This window comes from Hippocampus bargibanti, linkage group LG13 (genome assembly GCF_051943395.1).
Source record: "Hippocampus bargibanti isolate YZ-2025 linkage group LG13, ASM5194339v1, whole genome shotgun sequence".
In the NCBI taxonomy this organism is placed as follows: Eukaryota; Metazoa; Chordata; class Actinopteri; order Syngnathiformes; family Syngnathidae; genus Hippocampus; species Hippocampus bargibanti.
In genome coordinates this window covers 7,252,131-7,274,350 of record NC_142746.1, presented here as the reverse complement: position 1 = coordinate 7,274,350, position 22,220 = coordinate 7,252,131, and the positions used below count along the sequence as shown (strand labels likewise).

General features: G+C 42.0%; 1 protein-coding gene across 3 annotated transcripts in view; it reads right to left on the bottom strand.

Annotated features, from left to right (window-relative positions):
* Nucleotides 1-787: 787 nt before the first annotated feature.
* Nucleotides 788-22,220, bottom strand: part of tet1 (tet methylcytosine dioxygenase 1) — a 34,849-nt gene continuing 13,416 nt past the window's right edge. For 2 of the 3 annotated variants that reach the window (XM_089012376.1, XM_089012377.1), the window contains exons 3-12: nt 13,507-15,601; nt 12,760-12,850; nt 10,462-10,555; nt 10,118-10,326; nt 9,680-9,830; nt 9,406-9,495; nt 7,397-7,534; nt 6,683-6,859; nt 6,059-6,206; nt 788-4,467 (exon numbers count right to left, since the gene is read on the bottom strand). In XM_089012376.1, coding sequence (XP_088868502.1) covers nt 3,611-4,467; nt 6,059-6,206; nt 6,683-6,859; nt 7,397-7,534; nt 9,406-9,495; nt 9,680-9,830; nt 10,118-10,326; nt 10,462-10,555; nt 12,760-12,850; nt 13,507-15,601 — 4,050 coding nt within the window. In that variant the 3' untranslated portion in view covers nt 788-3,610. The remainder of the gene's footprint in view (nt 4,468-6,058; nt 6,207-6,682; nt 6,860-7,396; nt 7,535-9,405; nt 9,496-9,679; nt 9,831-10,117; nt 10,327-10,461; nt 10,556-12,759; nt 12,851-13,506; nt 15,602-22,220) is intronic. The other variant, XM_089012378.1, reaches the window with a different exon arrangement.

The window sequence follows — 22,220 nt, the reverse complement described above, 5'->3', positions numbered from 1 at the left end:
CGAAACTGCACGGAAATAAATACATATTTTTATTATTGGTTAATGATCATCTTTAGAATATTGTTATTGCGAGGTAGTGCAATTATATAATTTTTAAAGAAACAAACTGTGGCTTGGTCGTCATAAAATGAAAACCCGAATATGATGTCAGGTTTATTGCCGTATTAAATCAAATACGTAAATGACTGCCATTTACCAACTAAAACGGAATTGCCAAATGAACTAAAAATGTGCAATACTATTTTTATTTTTTGGTAAAATTTTAATTTTATTGGAAAATCGTCAATCTAATCAGTTTGACAAATATTGTAAAAGGATGCATTGTTTTTAAATACATCAATTTGAATGTTAGAATTTTGTATACACATATCCAAAATAATTAAAAATGTTAAAGTCAAAGTGAGTGACTGTCTGTGTTTTTGTTTTGTCATATTGTCTCTATGCTGTCATATTATTTGTTATTTAGTTTTTTTTTGTTCTTTTGACTTCAAGATGGCGCCGCGAGAGTGGCTGCCTTTCCAGCAGCCCATGTATTTTGTTTTTCTACTTTCATTCCTTTCATCACTTTGCTGCTGTGAAATGTAAATTTCTCCACTGTGAGACTAATAAAGGCATATCCAATCCAATCCAATACATTTAGCACTGCGTTATTTTGTGGGAATTAACATTAATAGTGGTTGATGAAACAGAACCTTACAGAACAAAATTATGGTAAAGCGTTTATGATGTAAAAGCTTATAAATTCAATGGCGTATAATTGTGACAAACCATCAACATAATATCATGATTGAGTCCAAAATATAAATATGACTTTATTTCACAATCCCAAAAGAGATCAGACATCCATAAAAGAAATGCAAAATTTAGTCTCTTCTCAAGTCTAAAATGGATAATTACATATTTTTTTTGCCACACACAGTAATTCATTTGCAAAATAAGAAAGACAATCCATGTCTACACACAGTACAGTAAAAACAATATAGTTCACATACATATTTACACGGCATTTAAACTAGTAAAACTCCCCCCCACCACCCCCAAGTTTTTTTATGCTGGTGATCGCTTGTGGTTGATGAAAAAAAACCCTCTCTTGTCATTTTGTGATGTGATCTTTTTTTAATGGAGTTCCTGGTACATCAACACATTTCAAAACATGCTTACATTCATTTCATTGAGTGTTTGTTGTTCCGGAAGACATTGGAACTGGACTATGATTTGCAATACACTGTAAAAATACACCATGATCAAATGTGTCCATTTTAGAAAGAGCACCATCCGTAAATAGTATAAAACCAGGTTGAGTCAGTGAACATACTTGTCCTGTTAGCACCTAGACAGTTACATCAGAAGTTGTGTGACATTTGTGCAGCCATTTCCCTCAAGTCATTAATATGATGTTTTGGATTTTAACATGAAATAAAATCATTTCATTTAGACTTGGTCAGATGCTGTGAAGAAAATATGAAATTGTCAAAAATGCCTTCAAATGGTTGATGGGGGTCAAGAAATGCTGAAGTGAAGTCCAACATAAAAAAACAGTCAACATGGTGGGAATCGGTATCTTTGTACCCACTTTAGTCTTTGTGTATGCAAATATAGTTTTTAAAAATGGTAATAGCTGGCCTATATCACAAATCGAAGTTTTAACAAGCACCAACACAATGTACAGCGAGTCAGAAAAAGGTTCCAAAATCCTATCAGCCTAACTCCAATAATTCCTATTTTCCAAGAAAGTGAACATATACATAAAATAAGTGCCACTCATAATAAGCACTTGCTTGTTGACGTAAATTATAATGACTCTGAATGCGAAGTGTTTTTTTAAATAAAAATATATCGCCGCACATTCATGAGGGACAAGTGTTCAAGTGAGGCTTGAGAAAAAAAAATGGAAAAAAGTGCTTCTTAGAAACCTTCCAGACAACAAATTATTGTCTTTCATTAACAACAGAAACCAGAAAAGAAGATGCGTGAAGCCGTTATGCTACATGAGATCATCCAGAGTAAAATAGAGGCATGAGAAATAGAGTGTACAATGAAAATGGCACTTAACCGGAAAGCAAGGTACCGCTGTCATTCTAATTCAGATGCGACTGGTTATCATCGGACTCTTGCAGTAAACAGGCTTAACATCGGGAATTAAATAGAAATGATCAGAAATAAATAATCACATTTCTTGTTCTTTATCGTGTGTACACATATACCATATAAACTGTATATATTTTTATAAAAACAGTAAAAAACATATTTAAATTGCTTCAAAGCACCATTTTTTAATAAACATAAAACTCACAGTTAAAATAAAAAGAGGGGGAGGGGTAAAATATTCTAGTCTCCCCTACCGAGGAAGACGAGGGAGCACAAATGCGAGCTGTTTGAGTATTTATTTGATCTCCTACAAAGACTGGTCATATTTAAAACAGATTCTTATCTTACAGACAGTGTATTATCTGTGTTCAAATACCTGACATGTTTCGGCGTCTACTTCCGCCTTCAATTAAGTTCATCCTGTCTACCTGATATATAATTTAAAACAGATTCTTATCTGTTTTAAATTAGATATCAGGTAGACAGGATGAACTTAATACAACTAAAGACTGGTCAAGTTGTTTTTTTCCCTAACCATCTAAGCAGGAAGACAATTCATCCTTCCGTGACAACTTTGTCATACTCATAACATGACTATGTGTTTAGTTGTGAGGGAAAAACTGCACTAGCTTAAGGTACCCACATACTATTTTTCCTCATTGGGTAGAATGACTATCTTAGTCAAAATGTTTTTTCCCCCTACTAGCTTACTACAACTATTAACTCATTCACTGCCAGACGATGTGCAAAAAATGTGTCCACTCCAGTGCCAGGGTTTTTGTCATTTTCATTCAAATTGCAGAACCCACAGAATATTGGGTTTTAGGACAACATAAACATTCAATTCAGCGTTAAAAACATTAGACTCTCTTCTTTCATCAGAAAAAAAGAGTTAATTCCGAAATTATATTGGTCTGGAGTTATCTGAGCTTGAAATGAGGGCGGCTGTCCAAAATACAATACAATACATACCTGTACATATTGATTTATATAGCGTTCTAACAACAGCTAAAGCCGTAACAAATCGCTAACATGGATAAAAGGCAAATGCTGCCCATTGGCGGAAGGGAAAAATATTGCCAGAGGTCTGACCAGCGCTTTATCGGCACCCACCACAAGAAAAACAAAAACCTGAACACATTCGGGAATGGCGCTCAACGTCATACTTTTCAATTCCCGAATGAATTGGGGAATGGCAGCGAATGAGTTAAGATGGATATGAAGAATATCAAATCATCCTCCAGGGGTTTTCTAAGCAAATAAATGCTTTCCTCATAATGAGCGGATGTCCACTCGTGCACCGTTTTGCTTGACTTGAGGTGTAGTATGTCAGAGATGGACCGTCACGTCAAAAGACGAAGGTAAATATGAATGAAGGATATTGAATAAATACTCAAATGGCTTTCTATCGACAGGTATCAGAAGAGCATGATGAAAATTCGGTTTAAAAAACACCAAGATAAGCAGTCTCCGGTAGATTGAGGTAAGGCATAAATAAGCACAGTGCGTGTGTGTGCGTTGACTATGTCCAGCTGTTGTAAGGACCCGTCACTTGTGTGAGGGCGTAAGGGGACACGGTGATGACCCCATCCTTCGGTAGCGTCCACGTTTGCCGCGTGGGGACGTCCCCGGTCTTCCACGCGGGTTGTCCGTCCGATCCTGCCCCGTCTTCCATTTCCCTTCCTCGTGCACTGCCGCCTTCTTCCACCCTCAACCTCTCCTCTTCCTCCTCGTCCTCCCTCTCCCGCTCCTTCTTGGCCATCTTGGCATCCCACATGGCCATCCCGTGGCCTGGCTCATTGAGGGATTTGTGCTGGTAGAAGACCAGGGAGATGCGCGTGGGGTGACGGCGGTCGGGTTTGAGGATAGGTGTGGTGGCGTGCAGCTCCCGCCGTGCACACTCGATAAGGATGGAGCCGTGCGCTGGCGCTACCGCCACGCCGCCGATGTCGTGGTCCAGGAAGTTGTGCTCGCTATCCGACCACACCTCCTCCTGCTTCACTTCCTCTTCGAAGCCGTGGAGTCCATTCAGCCTGCTGTAAAGGCCCTCAGAGGTAGGTCGCGGGGAGAAGGAGGACGATGGAGGGGTGCTCGCGCTGGTTGACGGTCTCCGTGGAGGGGAGAACTCTTCGTCGGGCTCACCTTTAAAAGAACACGGGTAGCCAGCGGGGAAACCGTTCGCTACGTCCTTGTTGGTCTGATATGGCGGGACCGAGCGGCTTGGTCCGAACGGGAAGCTGGGCGACTGATGGTGGTTGCTGGGGGACGTGAGGTCCCTCTGTTGGTGGTAGTTGCTGGTGCTTTGACTGTAAGTGCTGGCCTGGCATCGGTCCGCGCTGGCGGGGCGAGGCGATATTTTGTTGTAAAGGGCATGTTGCTCTGTTTTGAAAGAAAAAAAAACATGGATTAAAAACTCTTTTACGTGGTGCCGTTACAGCATCTGCCTCGAATAATATAAAGTATTTTTTCTGATTCTAAATGCGGCTAGCAAAATGGCTATTACAAGAAGGTGGTTAAAACCTGAAACGCCTACCATCGAAGAATGAATTGGATTGAATTGGATTTGCCTTTATTAGTCTCACAGTGGAGTGGAATGGTTCGACATAATCTATATATGGAGAAAATTACATTTGCGTTGAGATTGCAACAATATTTTTTTTAAAAGATGGATGAAGTATATCATACCAATATGAACATCATTTATTTAAAGTCAAACACCTCTCCACTCTCTTTACTTTGTCCTATTTGAGCCTGCATTCTCGACCCCCGCAACTGAAAGCATTATGAGTCAAAGAAGTTTATCCCCCTTTTTTTCTTTCCTGGTTTTCATTTGACTATATTATGAAAAAATGGTTACACAGCTAGATTATCGAATGCCCTACTTTCTCTACGTTGCTCTTTAATGTTCAGGTTGATTTGCCTCGTAAATGTCATTGTTACTTCCTCTCTCTGTTTCACCTCCTGTCTCTCCTTGTTCTGTCCCTGCTTCTTGTTCCTGTATTCCGTTTGCCTCTCCTTCTTCATGCAGTTCTTTTCTACTGTGGTTGAGTCATGGTAGATCCTCCCTTGACTGACTAGGACCTGCCTCAGTGTCATCAGGAATTGTCTGCAGGCCAGGGGGGAATGTTAAGATTTGGAAACTTGTGATGAAATTAACATCATGCATTAAAAAAACAACAACAAAGCAGTTCACTGACAATAGTTGTATTTTCCGTTTATGCTGATCCATGTGGTGGATCGGCATCATGGTTATTATGTTTTTTCTGTCTTTTTTGGGCGCAAGCCGGCGTTTTTTTAAATTTGCGAATTACAAAGCGAACTCGTGAGAAATTCATTTTTCTAGTGAAAGACTTTCAACTCTTGGTGGGTTTGGTTCATTAACTCATTCACTGCCAGACGATGTGCAAAAATGTGCCCACTCCAGTGCCAGGGTTTTGGTCATTTTCACTCAAATTGCAGGACCCACAGAATATTGAGTTTTAGGACTGCAGACACCTTCAATGCAGCGTAAGAAACTTTAGACTCTCTTCTTTCATCAGAAAAAAGAGTTACTTCCTAATTTATATGGGTCTGGAGTTATCTGAGCTTGAAATGGGGGCGAGTGTACAAAAGACAAATGCTGCCCTCTCGTGGGAGGGAAAAACATTGCTCTGACCAGCGCTTGATCGGCACCCTCCCACAAAAAAAAAAAAAAAAAACAGAACCCGAACAAATTCAAGAATGGTGCTCCACGTCATGCTTTTCAATTCTCGAATAAATTTGGGAATGAGAGTGAATGAGTTAGTGTCACTCAACAAAATATTCTTTGAAAATTTCAATTCTTTTTTTTCAATGGGTGGCAATAAACCACTGTCATTGAATGAGGCACGACATAATAAATCATTTTTGAGGGGTTATCAATTTCTCTGATATCATCAACGTTCCACTGTGTATGAAGTGAAAGCGATAAGTAACTTGATCAATCACTTACCACCTTTGGTCGGGGTTTCACGCTTCACTTTAGCAGGAGTGAGAGGAGTCAAACCAAGCTTCTTCTCCAACTTCTCAGCTTGAGCTTTCAAACGAGCTTCTTGACGAATCTTGCGGGCTGATTTCACCGGCTCAGCAAGCAGACGCACCTGACAAGAAACAGACAAAAATAAATAAGACTCAAATTCACATTTCAGGGCATTATCAGAATCAGAATCAGAATCAGAATCATCTTTATTGCCAAGTATGTAGAACACACAAGGAATTTGTTTCCGGTAGAACACGCTGCACTAGTATCGTTGTCAAAAAAAACTGCTAAGTGGCACTATACAGTTCCATTTTGGCTACTGTTGAAAGAGTTCAAAGAGTTAATGGCTTGGGGGAAGAAGCTGTTTAAATGTCTGCTGGATTTGGTGCGCATGGATCGGTAGCGCCTGCCTGAGGGGAGTAGCTGGAAAAGGTGGTGGGCAGGGTGCGGAGGGTCCAGTAGGATTTTCCGCGCCCTAGTTTGGATTCTTGCAGTGTGCAAGTCCTCGAGAGTGGGTAGGGCGGTGCCAATGATTTTTTCCGCCGTCCTAATGCATGCCGTGGCCATGGCTGTAAGGGATTTTCAATCTCTGCTTACCTCTCTTGGGAAGGATGATAGAACCTGGAGGGCTCCTGTTTGGATCTTGGCCCACTGTCCTTCAGCACGACCAAACTCATCCCTGTCGGTGATCTTGTAAAGCGGAAGAACGTGGAGCTGTTCATCTTCCGGTATGTTCCGAACAGCGCGGTTATCTTCCTTTGTTAAAGTGCAAACCTGAACGAAGTAAAACATCTTTCAGACTCTGATGGTCAATGAAATATATTATATATTATATACTATGTACTCTAACTTTAGTAAAATATATTTATATATATATATATATCAATAAAGTCTCGTTATATCGATATTCAAGGGAGTCCGAAAAAATATATAACCGGGACTATCGATATATATGTTTGCATGTAATTTTCTAGTGCATAGAAATAGTATCGATATATATATATATATATATATATATATATATATATATATATATATATATATATATATATATATATATATATATATATATATATATATATATATAGTAAAGTCTCGTTATATCGATATTGGATATATCGATAGTACTCGGTTATATCGATACTATTTCTATGCACGCACGGAGAAAATTACATGCAAACAGGGTCGGATATATCGATAGTCCCGGTTATATCGATATTTTTTCGGACTCCCTTGAATATCGATATAACGAGACTTTACTGTATGTATACAGTACAGAGGCGACAGTGGCCACAGTGAACACTCGCTTACCACAGTGCTGCCGTTATTCATATTGTGGTTGTCCTTGTGAGCATGCGCACAAAAGTCCACGCAAGCTGTGACTCCTGAAAAGGGACGCCCCTCCCTCCATCCTAGCCTGCAGGAGTCTCCTTTCACCTCTTGTTCCACCTTGAACAGAGATACAGGAACATTTGGCTTGAGTTGAGGACGAGAAGATGAGTAGTGGGATGAATGTCATTTACAAATACCGTATTTTCCAGTGTTTGGAAATCTTTTTTTCATTTATTGAAGGTGCGCCTTATAGTCCAGTGCGCCTTATATATGGAAAAAGTGTGAGAATACACCATTCATTGGGGGTGCGCCTTACACTCCGGTGCGCTTTATACATCGGAAAATACGGTATTTCTAAATGAAATACATCATTACATTAAAATACAGTAAATTAAAATAAAACAATATCAGTCGTGCTAGTCTAGATAGATCCCAAGTACTGTATTAACTGGGGTGTAAGGCATACCGGAGTAAAAGTCGCACCCCCAATGAATAGTGTATTTTTAAACATTTTCCATATACGCACTATAACCTTCAGTAAATGGAAAAACATTTTCCAAATACAATATATAAATATAAAAAAGTTTTGCAAATATAAGACACACCATTGTATACGACACTACAGTAGAGGCCGCATTACTACTTCTACGGGGGGAAATGGATGGATGGATTTGGATGGATTTGCCTTTATTAGTCTTGCAGTGGAGAAAGCGGTAAAGTGATGAAAGGAATGAAAGTAGAAAAACAAAATACATGAGCTGCTGGAAAGGCAGCCACTCCCGCAGCGTCGTCTTGAAGTCAAAAGAACAACTAAAAAAAATTTAGTCGGTGGCTGCTGACAGTAGTTGTTGTTTTGGCTTTATATGACTGCACATATAAGGCGCACCTGCGTATAAGGCACAGGGTCATCTTTTGCAGAAATTGAAGGCTTGTGGTTGTGCCTCATACACCAGAAAATACGGCATACTGGAAGCCAGTGGGAGTAAAAACAGAATAGGAAATGATGAAAAGGTTTCTTCAGCCGTCATCTGTACTTTTTTGAAGGTATCAGACGTTTCGCTTCTTATCCAAGATGCTTCTTCAGCAAACTAAAGTCTTACTGGTAGTTTCGGACCTATATATATTACTACTGTCCACACGCGGCGGTGCCGGACTCTGCTATGATAGGTCCCTGCTCTCAGGTTGGAGGGAGCAGAGGACTACCCCCTGCGGCTCCACTGATTGCTTCTATTGTCCTTACTGACGACTGGCCTGCCCTATTTGCTCTGGTATCACCTCATCAGCATAACTAATCCTATGTTGCCTATAAGCAGTCTGTTGTACGAACGATCCAAATTGAACCTCACACCACCATATCGGTTTAGTGAAGGATTTAGCTGTTTTATGAAAATAGCTTCTTTTACTCCCCTTTCAACCCATCTATGTTCTTTCACTAAGATTTTCACCTCATTGTCGTCAAATGAGTGGTTGCTAGCTTTTAGGTGCAAATGTACTGCCGATTGAGGCCCACTTGTATTATCCCTGCGATGTTGATAAAGTCTTTTTTTGAGAATTTGTTTAGTCTCCACAATGTATTGCTCTTTACAATTTTCATTCTTACAATGTATTGAATAAACTACATTACTTTGTTTTTCATTTGGCAGCCTATCTTTAACTTTTCTAAAGTGTTTATCGGTTTGAAATAAGTAGGAATTTTGTGTTACCAAAGGACTCTTTGTAGTTTTCAGAAACTCCTGCAATGTAAGGTACTGCTACTCCTCTCCTTTTTATATCTTCAGAATTTTTGGTTTCATTCCCTATTCTTTCCTTTTGACATTTGTTAAAACACCACTGAGGGTACCCACAGTTTGTGAGAAGCGAAATGTCCGTCACCTTCAAAGAAGTACAGATGACGGCTAAAGAAACCTTTTCATCGATGGACCACTCCTGTATGGCTGAGAGCTCACACAGAGTAGAGTAGGAAATGTGAAATAAAAACGTTTTCGCACCTGGTTCTGGAAGGCTTCGGGAGCGAGGCACTTGTACAGTGGTGCAAGGTCAGTGGCAAGACTCTGGAGGTTTTTCTCTACCTTCTCCTCCTGCAAGTCAAAAAGATGAGATATGAAAACCATATCTTTTAGGTGGTTAAAAAAACTTGAGGATCAGGTAAAAAATAATGGGATTTTTGGGTTGACAGAACTCTTGCTACTCCAGTATCAGGATAATACCTTTAATCACGATCATTTTGGTTTTGACAACAGCGACGAGGCAACAATTCCGTACCTGCTCCCGGTAGTCACCATGCAGGCGGAATTTACGTGGCACTTTGCTGCGGGCAAACTTGCAGCCATTGAAGTACATACTCCATGAGCAGCCGAAGGAGAAAGATGCTCCGCAAGTGTCCGGGTCCAAACCCTGACAGGCGCAGGTGCGACTTAATGGGAAAATAAAAAGGGGATCAGGGCAGAAAGTGGTGAATGAAAGGCTAATGTATCATGCCACATTTAAACCTTGTACTGTATACATAAATACAATACACAAAAAATACATATTTGCAATCCCGAGGCAGCAATGTCACACAAGTGGAAGGAAAGTAAGATTCAACCTGCCTATATGATTTGCTGACATATCAGCCAAATAAGGAAACTGTCTTTTATCAAATTGCAATGATAGTGTAACTGCAGTCTTAGTATGTAGTTTAAGCATAGCTTAGGCGCTTACTCTTCATTGAGAGCGCAGCGTCGGATCGTGGGTGAGCCGTATTTGAAGAGGGTTTCCGTGAGCTCCTGGTAGAGGTGGTCCGCTACTGCTCGCGGGATTCCCTCCCAGGCCAGGATGAGGATGACCAGTACGGCAGTGTCACAGTGGTGCCCTGGCCTCTGCCGTACTAAACACAGCAGCTTCTCCTCCTCACTGCCTCGCCGGACAACCTGTCACGTTATCACACACGTACGCACACACAAACACAACTTTCATTTTAATTGTGTTGTAGGATTAAAAAATATATACTGTATATACACAAACATTTACAGGGCACAGAGTATACGTATATGCTTGTGACATACCCATTTAGCAATTGGACAACCCTGTGAGCTCTTTCCTTCTTTTCCAGTGTAGACAACGACTTCCAAACGCACCGCATTTCCCTTGGCGCCATACCTTCGACACAAATATGCAGAGGACAAATTGATATTTCATTCAGTATACAGTACCCAAACCTTAAACCAGGGGTGTACAAAGATTTTGCAAAAGGGGCCACATTTGGTGTGTTAAAAAAGTAGGTGATATTCTTTATATATATTAGCAATTAGCATTGAAAATAAATCGGATCACATTGAACTCTTTGAAAACAGACACTGTCTCTTTAGAAATGGGGCAGACACAGTTGTTATGTAATACAGTGAAGAAATAGTCCAAATTTCTCCCCATCCTCGAACCGTAGGCCCTGACAGAAAACTTTCGTCCTTTTGTTGATTGTCGCCATTTAAAAAAATTGGGGGGGCTCATTCAGTCAATATACTATACTATATATAATATACTAATTTACTGTTCCTAATTGGGCTTCTAGACGGCAGCACTTAGCACACGCAGGTAATAGCGCTACTGCCCAATGTATTAATTCTGCATGCGGGCCAGACGTTATTGATTTTATCACGGCGGCTGCAAGCCAGATGAAAATTGACCACAGGCCGTATTTGGCCGACTGGCCGGCCTTTGGACGTGTCTGCGTTAAACTATTGAGCCTGCGGGCCAGTTCAAGCCATGCACATCTTTACGTGGCCCGCAAAATCATTGTTTGACTTTTGTTCAAAGCTAGCCATATATCTGTAACTAATAAAATACAGGACGAATTATGTGTGGTGGTTGATTTTTCAGGTTCCCACACAGAACAAATCTATGGTAAAAAATGAAAAATAAAAAATAAAAAACAAACACACACAAAAGGCTACTTAAAATGGTGCTGTTACAACTCTTGGATATTTTAATGCAGACTGCATCAACAACACACGTAGACAGACAAATAGTATCGCAATACTCACGGGCAAATATTTTTTTTTATCCTTTGTGAAAAAATACTATTACTGCATGTTACTGAGTCATTTAGAGTGAAACGCTTCATTTATTTCTACATGACAGAATTTTACTGCCCTCAGTTGGCCAAATGTTGGATTCATTACATTGTGTTTAATTAAGTTATGGAAATGTTTTTACAAATCGATTATGACACAGTACTGTTTTTCTTCTTAAAAACAAATTTTTTGGGATGTCTTTTCATGGGCAGAGGCGAGTACAGCTGATTGGCATTTCTATTCATTTTATTTGAGAAAGTTGATTCAAAATTCTTATTGGAAGGCACCGAAACGCCTCCAAACAACAAAATCTGAGAAACTGACACATTTTCGGTGTTCTCTTGATTTTTTCTTCCCAGAGCTGTATTTGACCAAGATACGGAACAAGACCACTGCCTTGCGCTCTCGCCACATGCCTCCGTAAACAAACTTCAACGCAGTTAAGATACTGTCTCACTACTATACACTGTTTAGTCTCGACGACAAGCCTAACAATGACAAGGGCGAAACGAAAACACATTTGACACCCCTAACCCAATCAAGACTGCTCTTTAACACATCTTGTCATGTTGGTGACATCACAGTTTTCCAGTCTCAACATGTCGTGTGTGTGTGTGTGTGCGTGGGGGTGTGTGTGCGTGTGTTGTCAAGTGTGTGTCAGGTGCACATGCTGAGCACGCTTCCTTTTAATGGAAGACTCCTCAGCAGTGACCTTGCCGCATTCCACCAAGCCCGTACTTGACAGGCATAGCATGTTTGGCGTTGAGAACGCCCACACACACATCCAGCATCCAAGTCATACCAATTATCGCAGAAGTCGTCGTGGTATAGTATAAGTAGTAGTAGTAGTTGTAGTAGCACTAGCATTAATAAACAGTAGCAAGTTGCTTGAGCATTTATTTAATGCAGTGAAATATGAATGAACCAACTGCGCTGGGAATAACTGCTGAAATGGGTTCACCGCAAGCCGTTTGAGCGTTTATTCAAGTTCCTACTAATGCGCTAAATTATGAATGAAAACTAGCACGCTGTGAAAAAAAATGCTCATGTAAAATGCCTCGTTCCCATAAATTGTCTGACTACTAAGTACAAAGGGCATACAAGTACATGGGCCTTATGTTTGTTATCAAGATTATGGAGTCAGTGCTCAACCAACAAAAGATGGTACTTAAAAAACATTACTGATAAGAGGGTTATTCTACTTGTGCGGGATAATTTTTCTACCTGTACGTTGGTATGGAGAAAAAGCTCAAATGGCTTTCCAATGGTACTTTGCGAATTGAGGTACTTTACCTGGTTTCCATCAGTTCCCTCACAGCTGCAACACTGGGTCCTGCTCCAAGGTGAGTATAGTAAGGACCTTCTTCCTTTTCACTGATTTGGTCTGTGAAGAATAACAAATAATTTATTTTAAAATCCGCCTTGACATGAAAGCACACAATGGTATAACAATCAGACGACTAACTGAATGTTGAGAATCCTGCATAGGGTTATTTGAGACCAAACTGAATGGTATCAAACCATTATATTCGTACATTAATTTTATCCTCGCAAAGGCTGTGTGTGGGGGGAGGGGGGTGCTAAAGCGTATCACAGCCATCTACGGCGGACAATTTAGAGTGTTCAATCAGCCTGCCATGCATGTTTTTAAAATGTGGGAGGAAATCGGAGTACCTGAAGAAAACCCACACAGGCACAGGGGGAATACCACATAGGGAGGGTGGAGCTGGAATCGAACCCACGACCTCTGCACTGCGAGGTCAATGTGTTAAACACTCAACAAGTGGGCTGCCCAATTCAATACAATATCACAATAAAATATGACAAAACTCCAAACTTAATGACGATTGGATGGGTACACCCTAGCCAGCCAATTAAGGGCAGATATCGATAAAAAACCCCTCACACTCATGTTCAGGCATACAATTTAGTCTTCTGAGGTAAGAGAGCAGTCACATTGAAAAGCTCCACTACAAGTGGAACAAGAAGGAGGAGGAATGCAGAAAGTAAAGGATCAATTCCCCGCTCATGTCAACTCACCCACACACTGACAGCAAGGAAGATCAGACAGCTTTTTGGAGGGCGTGTTGAGCAGATTCTTCGTCGGGGTATCCAGGAAAGCCATGGGTGACTCCAGGAAACTGTTGACGCTGTGCTTAGACGGCGTGGACTCCAACGACTGGCCCACGTCTCCATCGGCAGATGTAGACAAGACAGTAACAGGCCCCGACCTCTCCAGCTTGTAGTAGCTCTGCTGGCTTGGAGGTGGGGACTGCCGCGCACCCAAGAGGCCATTAGCGGGACCAGGGTAGGCGGCGTGGCCGAGGTCAGCAGCCTCGGAATCAGCGCTGTGCGACAGCCCTTCGCAGAGCTGCGCTACCTGAGTTAACAAACACCTTCTCTGCCCTGGTCCTGCGGCAGGACCGTGGTGCGAATTGTGAAGGTAAGACAGCAGCTGATTCTCAGGGGGTTGGCTCTCGTTGGTCCTGTGGTGGTGAGTCTGGGCGCTGTGATGGCTGAGTTGCCTTGCTTCCTCCTGGGCTTCAGCTAGGTATCTCTTCAGGTCAATTTGGGCCTGAGGAAGAAACAGATTCCTTCGATGGGTAAGACCTGATTTGCCAGACAGGGGGGTTTTCTTTCCCCTGCTTCGATGGGAGGGATCTCCATTGGCCATGCGTTTTGAAAGAGGGGTCCTGCGGTTGATTCCCTCCTGAGGTCCCTCATTAATCTTCTTCTTCCTGGGCTTGGAAGGAGTTGTTTTAGCCTTCTTTATGGGGGTCTTTTTCTGACCGGGGGATAACTGTGAGTTGTAGTTGTACTTGATAGCTGACACAGGGGTCCCCTTCATATGATTGCCCTTAGACGGCTGTCTCTGACGGGACTGGATGATGAAAGCGAGGTCGGCTAATTGGGCGGCAACCTCCTCCTCGTCTTGGTTCCTCATCGTCTTTGGTCTCTCCTGGTCATCCCAAAAGTGATGCTGGCGGTCTTTACCGAGCTGCATGCTGCCAGGATGCAAGTTGTTGTACTCAGACTTGATGACACGGGAAGCAAAGCCTTGGTATGTCCTCCTGCAGGGTGCCCCATTAGCGTCTCCTTTAAAGTCAGTCGGCCTTGTGCCTTGGTAACGCTGGATGATATTCACTTGTCTGGACACAGGTGGGTGTATTACTGAAGTCTGGTGAACTGGTGAGCTAATGACGGAGACTTTGTTGTAGTGGATTGCCGCTGCAGGTTTGACTTCTTGGGTTGAGGTCGCTTGCGGTATGACCATAGAAACACGAGGTTCACTCGTTCGTTCATCTTTAACAAACATTGGTGTGCGTTGAGGTATAGCTGCCAGTTGAGTTAAGGCCTCAATGGCGATAGCCTGGTCAAAGCTAAGATTCCTCTTCTCTGCCAAAGACTGCACGCTTGGTAACAGGTCGTTTGAAGGCGGTTCACTTTTTATCGTCTGGGGAGTCCTCAGTAAGTCACTCCTCAAGTCCTCTGACTCTGTCTTGATTAAGTGCAAATCTGGCGGCTCCGTTTTGATGCAGCGAAGAGCAGAAGGACGTGAGCTGAAGAGTTTCTCCTCCAATCCTCGCCTCTCTGTGACAGAGAGGCACACCACCGCCGCCAATGTGGACAGAGGGTCTTCGCATACGTCATCTTTGTCACTAAAATGTGTGTCAATTGCCTCTTCATCCTCTTCCAGTTTGATCCTCTTTTGTGGGGTCAATGTGTCATATGGAAGTGTCTTGGGTCCATTCTGAGAGGGGATGCTGTTGACTATGCTGCGTGGAGACTCTGAGGCCATCATAGCCCTGTGGTATGAAGACTTCAGGTCAGTGTGACATCCGGCGGTCACGTTAGCACCGTTAGGTTTTGTCGGGTTGTCCGAAGAACCGTTGTGGAAATTCACAGAAGAGCGTACATGTTGAAGTGCAATGTTGCCCAGTTGCAGCCCGAGCTCTCGCTGAATAAGTGCCGGTCGTCTGCCGAGGTCCAGGTTGTGGGGAAGCGCTTTGGTGACGGGAGGAGTTTTTGTATGTCGTACATGGCCTTCCTCCTCCTCATCCTCCTCTGCCGCCGTGTGGGTGACATCCATCTGAGCCTCCGCTTTGCCATTGAACGACTCACTTTCTGGAACCACCTGCGACAGAAGGAGAAAATAATAAAGTGGTGAGTCAAGGCGATGTGGTGGTATGCGTGACTCAGCACCGGTCAGGAACACAGCGCAACTCCTCTCAGCACGGCGAGGGCATCTGCCAACTCCACCATCAAGACGGTTGCAAATATTGCGGCAAACCACAAATCCAAACACAAGGCAACAAAACATTCATGCTCAAGCCTTCAATGAGACTCCTGGGGTGAAGCCAAGAATTGCAGCCCAGCAGATAGTAAGTGTGTTTCGAGTGTGACTATGCTTTTGCAAGAGTGGCTGTGCACTGTGTTTTGCCAAGCCATACAGATGTGTCTATACACGAGCATGTCTGTATTTTCAGCCACCACGCCACAGTGGGCCGGCATGACAGCAGCCCACAAATTTCTTGGGTACTGCTCTTCAGTGGATCTTTCATTGACAGCGTTTACTACAGTGGAAATCTTATCTTGTTATCAGGTTTCAGGGTGCATAAAAGGGTAAATTGTACCGATGTTGAAAAACATAACTGTACTTTCTGCATCTTACTTTGTCAAAATGGCCGAGTGTCTGTTTGAAGGAGAACCGTCGGTAGCGATATTTATTTGCAGAAAAAGAAAATGTGTGAGAAAGTAGCGACATGTTATTACGTTGACACAGAATAGTTATACATTGGCAGCTGAAAAAAGGGATATGGAGGTTTGGTTCAGTGTGTGGCACGGCATTGCAATATGAGATCTGATGAAGCAGCGTGGTTTCGGCCTCTTTTTACATGGAAGAAACGCCTCACCAAATCTATCAGGCTCAAACAGACTCAACAAATGTCACCCTCCGCATCACCACACCCCAATAAGCCAACTGAGCAGACATAAAACCGTTGCTGTACAGATTCAACATGCAAAAACGCAGCGTATTGAATAACGGACGTTGACTTGAGTATAATCACCTATTTGTCAACAAAAATAACAACAAAAGAAAGGATGTTGTTCAACTTCATGCTTTTGAACAGGAGTGTCAAACGAATTTTTGTTGCGCGCTACTCTGGGCTATGTCTTATTTCGGGGTGGCATTATGACAATGAAATTGGATAAATGTTTATATATTATTATTTGTACACATCAAATTGATGGATTACCATTTTTGAAATCTGTCAAACCAACTATAATTCAATTATTGTATGAGTGAGTCTTAAAAGGGTAGCAAAATGATTGTGAAATTTTAATGTTATTTATTACATACAACAATTTGCCTTTTTGGAATTTTTTTTGCAAGGATCATAGAAGGTGACACATGATTCGCTTCCGCGGGCCACATAAAATGACGTGGCTCGCTGGGCCTTGAGTTTGACACCTTTGCTTTAGAGGTTGAGAAACTCTTGTTTATTTCTTATCATTGACTTTAGCTTCACTTGAACGATAAATGCCAAACTGGCCTTGAGTTGATCTGCATCAAAAGATCAGAAACATCCTGGACTGGACAAAAACAATAGGCTCAAATTTAAAGAGAGGAAGAGGGAGGGGAGAGGGGGAAGGGGCTCATTTTATTTCTCAAGGAAAAAAAGCATGAAAAGCAGGACACAGGACAGGAACTAAAGTTGAGAGAGTTCATTTTAATGTGGCTTATGATACCTGTGGAACATTCAACGATGCCTGTTTTCCAGAATACATGTTGCACACTGATGTATTCACAACTTGTGACTTCACAGGAGCTCATTGAAAAGGGTTTACTGTAAATTAAAAACACGCAAATGATTCCACGCTACAAAGGCTTCTGTAATTGTGATTGTATGATTATATAGCTGAGTACCATACCAAGCCAGGTTTCGCTGAGAGTATCAAACATTTGCTTTGTCCTAACATAACCTAAGACACAAACCTAAGAGGAACGCTTGTAAAAAGGCATGAATACCCATAACACTTCAGATAGATTGTTGTGTCATATTTTTCATAAATTCAGTACAGCCCTCAAAGGACTCTATGAAAAGGAAATGGCCGCTGACAGGAAAAATGTTGCCGAAGCATTGCTGTAAATGTTTACCACGCACAGACGCAGGAAGAAAGGATAACATTTCAGCTTGGATCCGGATAAGCAAACCATTACATCGTGTTTTCGTTATGGAACCTCAGATTCCACAGCAGACGAGTCTTTTTTTTCCCTTGTTTTTGTTGGCAGTTGGCAGGCGGTTTGTAATGTGCATTATGACAAACCCGAGCTCCAATTTAGCTACATCTTACACACCCTCTGCTGTTTGACAAATGACTTTACATCTATTGCCATATCATTAACCCCCCCCCCCACTCCACACCCCCTGATCCCCAATTCTGATGGTGTCAAAGCTGAAACTTACATTATACTCAAAGTTTTGCAAAAAATAAAGCAAAAGAAAAAATGGTGGCGGTTCATAACTCTTCAATTCCATGCCTTTCCAGCAGCTCATGTATTTTGTGTTTCTATTTTCATTCCTTTCATCACTTTGCTGCTGTGAAATGTAAATTTCTCTACTGCGATACTAATAAAGGCAAATCCAATCCAATCCAGTCCAATTCATGAGTTAGCATCTAACTAGACATTATGAATTGACAGGTTATGAGCCATCACAATCGTTATTTTTTTTCAGCTGTTCACTGTAAATAGATGTTTTAAGTCCCGTTAGCTTGGTGTCTTTCGTGTTCCTGGCTGTAGCTTGTTTAAGCGAGAGGAAGTTAGCTCCAGACAAGAGGAAATCAGCGAGTGAGAGATAGCAGCAAAACTAATTCTAAATATATCATAGTTCCTATCTACATTGTCCAAAACATTTGCTGTGTTTTATATCCAGATATCATACTGCATATTATGTAATGCGTAGTTACAGTAGATTACAATAAATTACATTCATGAACGCATTGGCCAAGCTAACGTTAGCATTCAATTTTACTTTACTAGGTTAGCATTAAGATAACAGAGCTCTAGTATCACTTCTCTATATGTTGAATTTGAGTATGTTTGTATGCTTAGTTTTAAATCGTTTTATGAGATAAATAACATATTTTGATATTTTTGTAGTTTGACAATTATTCTTGACATGCTTCTAATTTGAGACCCCCACGAGATGTGTAGCAGCTATAGGAGGGTATATATTGTGGGACGAATAAAGGTTTTCTGATTATGATTCTATTGTGTAATTTTGTCTGATTTAGACCTTTTAAAAATGCATGTGGCCTCTAAGCAACGCAACTGCTGATGCAACTCTAATCCCGGGATAACCTTTGGAAGCGGATAAGGAAACATGGGCAACACACAGGGTGGATGGTGCAAGCCTGTGTTTTTAATTCTTCTCCATTTGGCTTTGCTGTGAAAAATGGTTTTCCTTATTGGGAGTTGTAAATTTACCACATTTAACCAGCATATCTCTGTGGGGAGTGGGGTGGGCTTGTGTGGATGGTGGGGGTCTGTCTCGGGTCGCCTACAGTCACATGCAAGGCGGTGAGGCCGTTTGATATCATTGATGACCGGTTTGAGGTCCATGTACTCATCTGCTCTTTGTCCTCACGAGTAGAACCAACTGGGCACAAAAGTAGAATGACTGTATCTTTTTCTTAACCCTGTTCTGAAAGTTGCACACTATGAAACTTAGTTTTAACATTTATTGGATCCTATGAATATTAGGTCATGTACTCCTAAGTTCTTTGTCTGCTTGAGTACGACAATATGGCATACTAGTATGACGATTTCAACATCATGATTTATTATTATTTTTCAAACAATATCATCCCTTTTTATCCTAGCTGTGGCATTGCATGAGGAAGTCTGGAGTGACGGAAAAGTATGTCAGAGCGGTGCAAGACATGTATCATGACTGTAAGACAGTTGTGATGTGGTCAAAGAGGACATGAAGGTAGCTGGTGTGAGAGAAGAGGATGCACAAAACCGGGATAGATGGAGGACATTGATTCGCTGTGGCGACCCCTGAGGGGAAAAGCCGAAAGGAAAAGAAGAAGATCATCCCTTTTTATCCAGTCATGGTCACCTTTTTATATCACCAACCTACATCATATTGTGAGGTTCATATCCTGACAAGATCCTATTCTAAAATTTGGATATCATTACACTCCAATGTACTAGTAGGCCAAAATTATGGTACAAGTCATTCTACAAGGGTGCAAATTTGTTTTATGAAGGGGTGGACAAAGAGTGTACTAATAATTGAACCTCATGCTCGATGTCAAAAATATGAAACAAATGACAGTATCCTTGATATTCATTTAAAAGCCCAGAGAGCCTCAGCTGGATATCAACGATAGTACAGAAATACTCAAAAGGCCTTTCTTTCCAGTGTGATGTTTTTTACATGGGAACAAATATTGCCATTGGCTGCCCCACAGAAAACTCCTGTGCCTGTTGAAGCCTTTAAGGGTTGACAAAAACACTTGAGCAGTTGGGATTGAAATCTTCACGCATGCTGAAAGAGGAACCCTAGCAACAGTGGTGTCACAGACGCTTGAATCCTCACAAACCGCTCTCTCTGGGCAACGTGTCTCCAGGGGAGGTTTGGAGTGTTTCTCGACTTGGGTTCGCAAACAAACACGTATCACGAAGTGGGAGAGATGAATTTATGCTACACTAAAGAAATCGTGCCCCCCTTTCCTGATCTGAGAGTGGAAGTAGTAGTGGTTTCTCTTTTCTACACAGCATGTGAAACTTTTTTTTCATTCACATGAGTGCATTTCCTGCCTCTGTGATAAGGGGGAAAAACGCACCACCATGATGGTGAAACATTAAAGGACCAGAGACCGCGTGGGTGAGAAGGCTGTTATCCGACGTGTAGCCTGACAACTGACCAGTTGGGATTACAAAACATGCTGAGCTTGCCAGAAATAACAGCAGGTGCATGAGTACGGCTCTCGAATGAGTGTCTCTTGAAAGTAATACAAAATGACACGGGATAAGAAAACGGTTCCAAGCTAAAGCGTCATTGCCGTCAAGTCCTTTAAAAACCCACCTGGAAATGACAAGCCCCAACACCCTCACACTGAAAACCAGGTTCCAAATAAAGCACTTCAATCAGCTAAATCCACGGGATGAGCTCCACTGAGACTAGACTATTGACCACTAAGTCACACACTCAACCTGCCTTTGTTTTTACCTTATCCGTCCCGGGAGGAAGACCCTGCGTTTTCAGCAGCATGCCTCCCCTACCTTAGCCCCCCTTTCCCTCACACACTAAAATGTATCAGTGGCCATCTTGCTTTTCCGCAAAAGGACAGGCTACGCAAACTGAGTGCAGGGCAAGCTCCTTGCTGTCATGATGATGGTGACTGTGGTCGCCTCTAGCGAGAGGCTGCCAAAGCTGAAGGTTACAAACACATGTAGAGAGACACACATACACACACGTACACACACGTACACACACAGACACACACACACACACACACACGTTTGAGATGCCTCTCGCAAGGGGCAGACAGGGGCTCATCAGCCAATGGCGTGTGGACCTTAGCGGTTTGTAAATTTTCTTACATGCCTAGACTCTCTTAAACAAAGGATCCCCTATGTGGGCTTTTTACTCCAGCTCTATGCGCGGGGATCGGTGGCAAGCTGTGGAATGGACGGTGCGCGCACACTGGATCTGGCTCCGAGGACAACAACTCTGCGACTGGGAGACATTAACCCTGGAGGCGCCGCCCGGTGTTACTGAAAAAACTGAAGCAGAATGAAAGTCTTAAGTCACACATTTGCAAAGCATTGTCCTAGAAATCGCAACGTAGACCATGCCCACTTGTGTTTGGCCACCGACAAACCTAGGGAACGCTATCTGCCGAGCCGCTCTTATTCTGGAATACCCTGCGATCCAGTCGGATTTCACCAGAGCTCAGAGACCAAATTAGTGTTCTGGCACCATCTTTCAGCATCTCGGTACTAATAAAATAGGATGAAATAAAGGCAGGTGTAGAATCATAAAGTTAGAAACATAAGTTAAAGTTAGGGTGGGACCTTCTATTGTTTTGAGTAGTGCTTGGGCACCATTCCATGGCATCTTGGTATCAAGGAACAATGTTGAAAATAGTTTCTATCTGGAAAAGTCTTGCTTTGGTACCATCTTGTAGCTTCTTGCTACCAACAAACTAGCTAAACCTTAGTGAAATCAAGAAAGAATTACTGCTTAGGAACCATCTGCTTTGGTGACCAGTTCCCCTCTTGAAGTGAAGGGATGAGAATTTATTGGAACAAACCAGGCCTCATTTTTGTATAATGAAAAAAAGTATTTTGACCTCATCTCAAAGCAATTTCATCTTGAGAAACTTTTGTAACATTAGGGGAGGAGCTTCTATGAGACAAGGCGAAGCCTTAACCTATAATTAGTAGTGTTTGGACATCATTTTCTGGCATCTCGGTGCCAAGAAACTGTGTTGGAGTGAAAGGATCAGCACCTAAATTTGAACCTGGGTACAAATTTTGGGACGCCTTGTCGCTGCAAGGATGCACAAACTAGGCAATATTTTACTTTAACATGTTTGCATGTATTAAAACACACGCTGCTTATTGCCGAATTTTCCATCACAGCTGTGATGTGGCTAATTCGTAGCATGACAAGATCTCTGGAAATTTCCACCTAATTCTGGGCTATAAATGACTTGATTAATTATGATGACCA